Source organism: Sander vitreus, chromosome 4 (assembly GCF_031162955.1).
Source record: "Sander vitreus isolate 19-12246 chromosome 4, sanVit1, whole genome shotgun sequence".
Classification (NCBI taxonomy): domain Eukaryota; kingdom Metazoa; phylum Chordata; class Actinopteri; order Perciformes; family Percidae; genus Sander; species Sander vitreus.
In genome coordinates, this window is record NC_135858.1 from 37,531,824 (window position 1) to 37,542,562 (window position 10,739).

The 10,739-nt window shown below is 45.8% G+C and overlaps 2 protein-coding genes across 3 annotated transcripts; one reads left to right on the forward strand and one right to left on the reverse strand.

Annotated features, from left to right (window-relative positions):
- Positions 1-585: 585 nt before the first annotated feature.
- Positions 586-5,148, reverse strand: mkrn2 (makorin, ring finger protein, 2). 2 transcript variants are annotated; one of them, XM_078249513.1, is made up of 10 exons: positions 5,044-5,148; positions 3,974-4,102; positions 3,516-3,643; positions 3,163-3,300; positions 2,885-3,060; positions 2,569-2,634; positions 2,298-2,446; positions 2,054-2,164; positions 1,429-1,573; positions 586-907 (listed from the first exon to the last, which is right to left on the reverse strand). In XM_078249513.1, the coding sequence occupies exons 1-10, from the start codon at positions 5,067-5,069 to the stop codon at positions 740-742; spliced, it is 1,236 nt and encodes a 411-aa protein (XP_078105639.1). In that variant the 5' UTR covers positions 5,070-5,148; the 3' UTR covers positions 586-739. The 2 variants fall into 2 exon arrangements, with proteins under 2 accessions (XP_078105639.1, XP_078105638.1); XM_078249512.1 differs by having other exon boundaries at positions 2,885-3,081.
- A 538-nt stretch (positions 5,149-5,686) lies between these two features.
- On the forward strand, positions 5,687-9,997 carry LOC144516368 (MKRN2 opposite strand protein-like). Its single transcript, XM_078247594.1, has 5 exons — positions 5,687-5,928; positions 6,802-7,014; positions 7,199-7,248; positions 7,362-7,530; positions 8,608-9,997. The coding sequence occupies exons 2-5, from the start codon at positions 6,812-6,814 to the stop codon at positions 8,849-8,851; spliced, it is 666 nt and encodes a 221-aa protein (XP_078103720.1). The 5' UTR covers positions 5,687-5,928; positions 6,802-6,811; the 3' UTR covers positions 8,852-9,997.
- The last annotated feature ends 742 nt before the right edge of the window (positions 9,998-10,739 follow it).

Here is a 10,739-nt window from a genome sequence, read left to right on the forward strand (position 1 = left end):
CAGAGAGACACAGAGAGAGAGAGACACACAGAGACAGACAAAGAGAGAGAGGAAGACCACCTGTCAACATAAAAGAAACCCCTGAAAATAATGGGAGTCTGACTTTAAAACCAAAAGTATCATGTTACATTAGCATGTAGCCTTGATAGCTTAGCTAATGTTACCACAGATAAATATATCTACAGAGGCTTGCAAAAGTATTCATAACCCTTGAACTTTTCCATATTATGGAAAGGATCCCTACAGAGATAGACCTTTTAGTTTAACATGAAACAGCCCCGAAATCTTCATCACCAAACCCACCAGACTCCATGTAAATAATCAGGACTTTTATCATGGTAAAACACACTTCATTCATGAGATTAGACTACATCCAGGTGGACTTAGAAGTACCAGAGTAAAGGGGGCTGAATACTTTTGCAGGCCACACTTTAGTTTATTTGTAAAGAAATTTGAAAACCATGTTTCATTTTCATTCCACTTCACAATTATGCGCCACTTTGTGTTGGTCTATCACATATAATCCCAATGAAATATCATCGTTTGTCAGAAAGAGTTTTAACAAACTGGACACCAGAGAATGACTTCACACCGACTCTGTATTTAATATTTACACGTTAAATAAAATGGCAATGATCTATCAATCACCAAACTCTTGGACATGATGGAGTTAGTTTCCCAGACTGAAACACAGCAGATTGATTACATGATTTAATATTTCTGAGACTCGGTCCGGTGTCTACGGATCAGCGGCGGGGGGGCTCTCCGGCCCATCCTGGCTCGGCCCAGACATCTGCATGAACAGCTCTCTAAGCTCTGTGATGTCATCATCCAGGGACGGCAGGGGCAGGGCAGGGCGCTGCTCGCGCTCCTCGATGAAGTCCCACAGACGCACATTGTTCATGAACTGAAAAATGAAAAAAGACTCAGTTTATTTGTTTCATAGGCTCAGATTATTATACGTTGGTTTGGTGATGCTGATTTCGGGGCTGTTTCATGTTAAACTAAAAGGATCTTACTCTTTAACTAAAAGGTCTATCTCTGTAGAGATCCATCCCATAATGTTGTCAGACACTCAGAATAATAATCTGAGTCTGTCAGCGGCAACAACAGAACTTTTAGTGACTCTAACTGCTGCTGAACATTAGTCCTGTAGGGTAACATTACAGCTTGTTACTAACTGCTGCTGAACATTAGTCCTGTAGGGTAACATTACAGCTTGTTACTAACTGCTGCTGAACATTAGTCCTGTAGGGTAACATTACAGCGTGAGCGTGTGTGTGTGTGTGTGTGTGTGTGTGTGTGTGTGTGTGTGTGAGTGTTATCATTGTTCCCATCAGAAACATGGAGAATATGGTCCAGGTTAAATTAATCCAGAGGTTACCCTTTAAGTTTATGAAACTATAAAAGCTGAGTGTGGCGTCTTACCCGGACGTTTCCCTCAGAGCTCAGCTGTTTGCGTGGCCGGTCCGGTTCTGCTCTGGTTCCGTCCGGGAAGGCGTGAAGATACAAACACTTCCCTCCGAATGGACAGGACCCCCGACCCTGATCAAAGTACTTACAGGCCTTCTTACTGCAGAGACAGGACGCAGATCAACACTCATATTTCTCTTTTAAACAATATGTTAATTTGTGTGTGTGTCTGTGTCTGTGTGTGTGTGTGTGTGTGTGTGTGTGTGTGTGTGTGTGTGTAGTGTGTGTGTGTGTGTGTGTGTGTGTGTGTGTGTGGGGGTGTACATCTCTCCTCTGTCCATTGACTTGTATTGTGTCAAGGTTTCCTCTTTATTCCGTCTGCTAACAAACAACAGAAACATGTCTAAAAGCTGCTACCAACACAGTCAAGAACCCAAAACTTCAGTTTTGAGAAGCTGCCGACCCCAAAAACCGAGTTTTATGAAGACCAAAGTGGAAACAGACGTGAGGAATCAGAAGGGAGAACATGAAGAGACACAAAACTAACATTATGGTTATGTCTGACGTTACGTGTGTTATCTTAACTTACAGACAGATAGTGAGGATGTCTGACTTGGTAACTACATGTTTGAAAGCTGACCTGACTCCAGACTTGAAGAGCTCTATGAGATGGTCCTTCTCGTCCTGATCCTCCACCCAGTAAACAGACGGGATCACAAACTCTGAGACCAGCCGACACTCGGGACACGACCTGAGAGAGAGAGACACACACACACACACACACACACACACACACACACACAGTTTACTACAGCTGCACAGATTAACACACACAGACTTTTTTCCCCTCTTGTTGTTGTCTTGTTGTGTGAAAGGCGTCTTACTTGACGATCTTGTTGCTGAAGTTGCGGGTGCAGCGCCACTGGCGGATACAGGCCAGACAGAAGGTGTGACAGCAGGAGGACAGGATGCCGAACCGGCGCTCTGACGGGTTCAGCTTCTGGACCACCAGCTCCATACAGATAGAACACACCTGCACAACAGCAGCATGGTTACAGAGAGAACACACCTGGACAACAGGATGTGTAATATCTGGGAGGACATTGGTGTAATTAATACAGAACTTATTAATGATCAATGACTGACTGAACCCACCTTGTCCTGACTCAGCTGGGCTGCAAACGCCTTCTCCATGTCGGCCTCGAAGGCCAGCAGACACATCTGCAGACAGACAGGCAGAGAGAGAGAGCGAGAGAGAGAAAAAGACAGACAGACAGACAGACAGACAGAGAGGCAGAGAGACAGACAGACAGATATATGAAACAGCTGATCCAGTCAACAATCTGACATTTTTTCCAAAATAGTAAAATGCTTTCTTCAAGTTTGGGGTAATGCTACACACTAAAGTCTGGCTTTGAAATATGAACATCTGTCCACACATCTGTTCTGATTTCTGTGTTAACGTGCACACCTTCTCGTGCGCTCTCCTCTGCTCGGGGTCATGGGGGTGGAGCACCCGCAGCCTGCACACCTCACACAGGTCGCCATGGAGATACGTACAGTTGTCTTCGTAGAAACAGTGTCCGGCGGCGGCGTAGGGACACAGCGGGGGGAGGTTAGGGTAAGCACCGCCCACAGGGGGAGGAGCTACACATAAACAAACATCAGCTGTTATATTATTATCCTCCTGTAGTAATGATTACATCACAGACAACTACTAGCCAATCAGAAGCTGGCATTTGATCCAACCTTGGTCCTGTGCTGAAGCGTCCAGACCCGTCCTGATGGCGTCCACGTACGAGTGAGGAGACGCTGCTGCCGCCGCTGCCATGACCTCCGACCCCAAACTGTCTGCTGGACCCCCAAACATGCTGTCTACACCCAGGACTGAGAGAGAGAGAGAGAGAGAGAGAGAGAGAGAGAGAGAGACACACAGACAGACAGTATAGTTAGAGATTAAAAGAAGAGACGTAGCTCCCTACTAACACAAACATAGTACTACAAAGTTCCCCAGGTATGCAGTTGGACAGTTGGTCTGTCTGTGTCACCTCTTTGTGTGTGTGTGTGTGTGTCCTCTATCTCCGTCTGTCTGTCTGACTCACCTCTGTCTCTGAGGACCGGTGTCTTCTTAACTCCGCCTCTGACTGAAGCTCCGCCTCCGGCCCCTCCTCCAGCTATGGGATCCTCTAAAGCCCCTCCCCCTCTGGATGAAGACTTGATGTGGTCATACCTGCACACAGAGACACACACCAGAGACACAGGTTTACTGTCTACACAAGGACACACACCAGAGACACAGGTTCACTGTCTACACAGAGACACACACCAGAGACACAGGTTCACTGTCTACACAGAGACACACACCAGAGACACAGGTTCACTGTCTACACAGAGACACACACCAGAGACACAGGTTCACTGTCTACACAGAGACACACACCAGAGACACAGGTTCACTGTCTACACAGAGACACACACCAGAGACACAGGTTCACTGTCTACACAGAGACACACACCAGAGACACAGGTTCACTGTCCTCCTCCCTCCCTCCCTCGTTACCTGCAGCGCTCTCCGTAGGCGCAGACCCCCCTCTGGTAGAACTTGCAGATGGTGGAGGGTTTGCTGTTGTTGGGGTCGTGGGAGAACAGACAGCGGCTTCCCTCTCTGCACACGCCGTGGAGGAAATACCTGAAACACAACACACCCGTTACCCTGGCTGAACAGGGAGTTACCATGGTTACCCCCTTGAGATTCAGTTTAAACTAATTAAACATACACATATATATATATAGTATATATATATATATATATATATATATATATATATATATATATACACACACACACACACATCACAGCAGTATAAAGTATACATATACACACACCACAGCAGTAAAAGGTATCCACACACACACCACAGCAGTATACATACACACATCACAACAGTATAAGGTATACATACACACACCACAGCAGTATAAAGTATACATACACACGCCACAGCAGTATAAGGTATACATACACACACCACAGCAGTATAAGGTATACATACACACACCACAGCAGTATAAGGTATACATACACACATCACAGCAGTATAACACCACAACAGTTCAATCGGCGGATTAGCATTTCCTAGGATGGCGAAGGAATGTCCCGCACTACTCTGCCTCTGATTGGCTAGTACTCGGTACCTTCGTTGGCTGGATTGGATAGATTTAGGTTTGGCCAGGGTAAGCCAATCAGAGGTAGAATAAGCCAGAGAAAAGGCGGGATATTCCTTCGCCATCCTAGGAAAACGCTTATTGACGTCCATACGGACCATCTGAATCGTTAAATCTCTCCCTGTCCGGCTCGTTCATGTGTCACGTGCACTGCGTTTCTAATATTACATGTAGTAGCTGTAGGAGACAGATCAGGTGAGTTAATGTTTGTTAAACTGGCTGGGTTTAACGTCACACCGTACACAAGCTAACAGCTAAAAACATTAGCACGAGGCTAACGCGTCCGCAGCTATCTCACACAGACAGACAGTTAGCGGAGCACGAGATAGACAGACAGACAGTTAGCAGAGCGCGAGACAGACAGACATACATACAGGTAACCAACATAGCGACAGACAGACCTACCTGCAGGTCACCTGTTTGGTGCTCATCTTTCTCGCGGAGCTTCTGGCTAACGTTAGCGGGTTTAAGTTGTCGCGTTGGTGTCGCGGTCAAACCCCTCCGAGTCCGACTGGCAGCCGCAGCGGGAAGGTTCCTGTGACGTTTATCTGACGGTCGGTAACAGTCTGTAACTGTAAGATTGTGCTCCCTATTTAATGTTTTTCTATTATTTGCTGACCCCTGGCATGTTTTATGTTCATTTATTTAGTTTCTTTTTAGTTTTTCTACTCGTTTGTTTTTATGGATTTTTTTTATATTTATGTATATTTCTATATTTACTTAAAAAAGAAGTAATGTATTACTGTTTTTGTTTCACATACTTAAAAGATAAAATGTAAAAAACAAAATATCTTTTTCATTTCTTTAATTGTGTCCTTTTTTTCTTTTTTTCTCAACTTTTTCATATTAATCAATTAATTATACTTATCAATTGACAGACACATATAGAATTTTAAAAAGCAAAAACAGCCATTCAAGGATATATTTAAAGTGTCAAATCAGTCTGATGAACCAATCAGATCTCATTGTCTTTGAAGTAGCATTTAGTCTTTTATTTTGAAAGATAACTTAGTTTCTGTGTCTTCCTGTCTCAGAGTGACGGCGCCCTGCAGTCCGAAGGTCAGCAGGAGCAGGTGAGCACCTGCAACCTGATAGGCCGGAGCCCGGGCAGGGACGTCATCTGATAGGCTGTAACCTAGCAACCAGGTGTGATACGGAGAGGGAGGAGGGGAGAAGGATCAGACGGCAGGCAGGCGAGAGGAGAAAACAAGTCAAAGAAAAGAGTGAAAAGAGGAGGAGAAAGGAGGAACAGAAGATCTGAGGAGTAAAAAGGAGAAAGTTTCCTTCAAGGTAAAAGACTTTCTGCTACTTTAAAGACACAAACTAATGACTGAGTTTCTATCAAAATAGTAGACGTTTTTTCTCCAAAATATGCTCCAACACATTCTATACACAAGTTATCAGGCTCGTTGGAGATGAGCCATGTCTGCACAGAATCAATCACCGGCGATCGCCGCCCAATGCATGCTGGGTAGATTTGTGTCCGACTTGATCCCGACTTGCTCTGACGTCATGCTCACGTGGTCAACGATGACCTCACGAGATCACGGCGGCCGCAGTTCTGAGACGCACACAGCGCAGTTGCTTTTCACCGACTGCAAGACCCAGGCGGACCCAGGGGCATGCTGGGAAACGCCGGCCTCTCAGTTGATCTAACAGCTGATTGGTTCAGAATTGACTCAACATGATGACGTTTTATATCAACTTTTTATTGATTTTGAATTGGAGGGATTTTAACTGATATTAGTCTGATTTAAAAGCTCATTCTGTACAGGACACATGTTGTGTTGATAGTTATGTTTAGAAATCAGAGAGATTAAATCTGTAAAGATTACAGATCATCTACAGTCTGTTGTTAATTAAAATCAGCACCAGATCACATGTAGAGCATTTTGAGAGCTACTCTGTCATAATTAAAACATCTGGAGACTGTTTACAAGCTGATATATGGGTCTGATAACAGTTTATTAAATTGGAATTGGACCTAACAGGATGTGAGTGTTTCTGTGACTTCCTGTTCAGCCTGAAGGCTGCTGGAAACTGACTTGACAGCAGATTTTGGTCACCGCCCCCGGCTGCTGCTGTCTGCTCTCGTCCACTTTACAGGCGAGGTGCAGTTCATCTCCAACGAGCCTATTGATAGTGTGTGTGTTTTCTGTCCAGTTGTCGGAGAATGGATGTGTGTGTGATCCGTGTCAGTCACTGTGAGAAGGAGATCTTCTGCTTCTCGGTGCCTGAGGAGTGTCCCAGCTGTGGGGAGCAGCTGAGGGGGAGCAGACTGCAGGAGGCACCAGTCAGCCTGCCCTCCCCCCTCACCAACGGACACAAGACGTCCTGCTGCCTGCTGGTCGCTCCAGCACAGGACAACACACACAGGTACACACACACACACACACACACACACACACACACACACACACACACACACACACACACACACACACACACACACACACACGCACACACACACACAGCAAAAGGTAAACACCATAGACCAAAACAAAAGCATCTACAAAAGCTATAAAATAACAAGAGTGTGTGTCGTGTGTTTTCTCCTCAGAGAGTTTGATGGGATGTCAGATCTGCACACTGGTGTCTCCAACACTTCAGGTATGATCCGTCACCATGACGATCGTTTACAAACTAAAACTATGATGAAGTCATCAACATGTAATGTCTGTGTGTGTGTGTGTGTGTGTGTGTGTGTGTGTGTGTGTGTGTAGGAGTGGTGTATAACTACACTCAGGGTGGTGTTGTTCGGGATCAGAGCGGCTGGGAGAGTTGTGTCAGTGTTCCTCTGGTCCGGCCAGACATGTTCCCCCTGCTGGCTCAGTGGGACCGGTACCTGAACCAGTTTTCTGATGGACCCATGTGGGACCCCGCCTGGCACAGGTACCTGTCTATCTCTCCAAGATTCAGGACAAAGCCTGACGTCCAGCGTGTAATGTAATTTCTCCTTCTCTGTGAGTGTTTCTGTTCTCTTCTGGAAACAACAACTACCTGAGAAGATGTGAATGTTACAACAAGTCAGGTCTGCTCGGTTCTTTCAGGGAATGATTGTAAAGATTTACTAAGAATATGTTAGATCATTTCCTCTCTAACTGGGAGGTTTTATAAAGAATATGTTAGATCATTTCCTCTCTAACTGGGAGGTTTTATAAAGAATATGTTAGATCATTTCCTCTCTAACTGGGAGGTTTTATAAAGAATATGTTAGATCATTTCCTCTCTAACTGGGAGGTTTTATAAAGAATATGTTAGATCATTTCCTCTCTAACTGGGAGGTTTTGGGACTGATTGGTGGGATTGCTGTGGACCAAGTACACACAGAGATACACTGGTAAGAGCCAATGAGGTTTAACCATGTATCAGCTCATTTAAATAGCTCACGTTACTGGATTGTGTCAACAGTTAACTTCATTTAATATTGAATGTGGAATTTTGTTTTGCGTTGTGAAAATGTTCCACCAGAACCAGTTCCTTCCTGAGACTATTTAGCAGAGACACCGTCGGTGTAGTCGAGTGGCAATCAGGAGAGTCAGGTTTTTACCCGGTGGGCCGGTAGTGTTTTGAGGCGGCGAGGGCTGGTCTGATAATAGTTATACATTGTAAGTTCTTAGCAACACCATCCGGTGGCCTGGTGTGTGGCCGCTGCCCGCTGGTCAAACTGAGCAGCCTCTGCTCAACCCGTACGGCGGGCCGCAGCACATTGTATTATGAAAACATTACACTTAATCAGTTTAAAACTCAGACCTTCCACTTGCCTTTTCTGGAACCTGTAGGTAGGTCAGTGGCGTTCCTTTTCTCACCTTTTCTGTGGCATAAGGTAGCTTGGCAGTCAGTTCCAATGTGCTATTTGCATTGGGCTAGTGTGGATCATGTTGCTGTGCTGTGTGTTGTTCATTCATTCACCGGACCATCTGTCTGTCTCCCTGCCTGCCTGTCTGTCTGCCTTTCTGTCTGTGTCAGGTTCGACGAGGAGCACCATAACTGCTTCACGTTCTGTCTGGGCTTCATCAACAGCGTCCTGGCAGCAGAGGGGCGGAGCTCTGTGAGCAGAGACACCTTCACTCGCAGCTTCATCCTGCCGAGGATGAGGAGGGTCACCAAGTACACCACGCTGTACCGCCACATCCAGAGACACCAGTATTACATGGTGGACAGACAGAAGGACACACAGCAGGACACAGCAGCTAAACCAGACATATTTTAGTCTGTTGGACTGAAACACACTCTGGCTGCATCTCACTTCCCTTACCCCCAATTTCCACCGGCTGTGTAACGTCTGCGGATCCGCTCCTGAACATCTGAACAACTGGAGTCATTAGGTTTCCATTAAAGTCAGTGTGTGTATTTCCACTGACTGCAGAACGGCTGCGTTCTGACTGCGTCCCAGCTCCGGTGGTCCAGCCCTCCGGAGCAGATACACGGAGCTTCTATTTTTGCTGGACGCCAGAGAGCTCCGCAGCAATATAGCGCAGGACAGATAGTGCGGGACAGGACGTCGAGCACAGAAACAAAATAAAACATCCGGTTCATTTTCAAAATAAAATACACCATGCTCACGGCGGATCATATTTACCTGCACTACACCTTGAAAACGTCATAATGGGAAGAGACAGGCCTGAAACAAACTGTTGTTGGTTTTGTGGTTCTGTTTATAGAAACTATATCCTGTTTATATCGCGCGATCATACGTTAATTCGCAAGTTCTCGTGGGTCCTCGTGACTTCAGCTGTCAGTCACGGCCACAGCTGTGCCGCAACAAATCCAGACCTGGTGGGTATTGACGGACGGCGGAGCACGCAGCAGACACGCAGCGGAGCTGATCCGCAGCTGTACTGCAGTTGGTGGAAATCAGGGGTTAGGCCGGCTACACACTGCCTGCGTGGCGTGAGCGTGTCAGCTACGTGGCGTGTCCGTTTTTATTTGGGCTCCCATGGTAACATGTTAGAGCGTGCACACTGCCTGTGTGACACGCACGTCTCGGAAAACACGTGCATGCTAGAAATAGGACCGACACCTATTTTTCACGCGACACGCAAGCGCGTTAGAAGTGTTTCCAGGCAACATAGAATACGAAAAGATGTTTATATGTCATTTTGACACAAATACATATTAATAAATTACATTTAGATGTTTGAAAGTCTCTAGCTTTTGACATAAATGCAGATATAAATATAAAAATGCACTTATGTTACAACACTGAACACTTACTGGAAATGACGAGCAGGATGAGACTGACAAACGCCTCTCAAAATCTGGCGAAAATCTTTCAAACTGACCTTTGTCGATCTGATGGCTCTGGAGCTAGTAAATCAGCACGTAGGAGAATGTAAAGTCGCACGTCAACTATAAAATAGCAGACGACTACCCCTGGCTAAGTTAACTTAAAAAACTTACTTTAAGATGCTTCTTCAGGTTGGAGGTGGAGTCATTTGGACGCTGAAAGGAAGTTGGTTGCTGGCCAGCAGAGGCTGCACTGCACAGTTATATTTTGTTCTCCCTGTTCTTTCTTTAATGTGAAATGCTGTTTGAATTTCCAAGATAGAAACCATTCCTGCCCTGGCTCTGTTGTGCCGGTTCCGGCTCCATCTCTACCTCTATCAGTGATCACGCGAATAGCTCTTTTTTTCGTTTTCATATTGGGGCTTCTGGGAAATGCATGGTTGCCTTAATTTATTCAGAGAGTGAATAAACTTGTGAAACCAAGCAATGTCTCCACCAGTGTTTTCTCATCACTGATGGCCATTGTTGCTATGAGGGGCTTCTCTTCAAACTCAAAGTCTTTGTAAGGGTCCTCAATCAGTAGCGGAGATAGCGTGGGCGCATGAGTGCTGCTGCCCCAGGGCCCCGTGTCAAATAGGGGCCCCTCAAACGCCACGATCTTGCGTCACTTGACGAGAAAGGGGCCTTCACTAAGTGACCTATTGCAGATTATTAGCTGAAAGAAGCTAATTAATAGCCTCGTGAGAGCGTCCTGATCTGGCGAGCTCCAGTTTTCTACTCGCAGATCAGTCTGGCATATTGAGACAGAGAAGATTTGGAGCCATTCGCCAAACGACCGACCAATCAGCATTGGTTTTGAGGCGGGTTTAGGT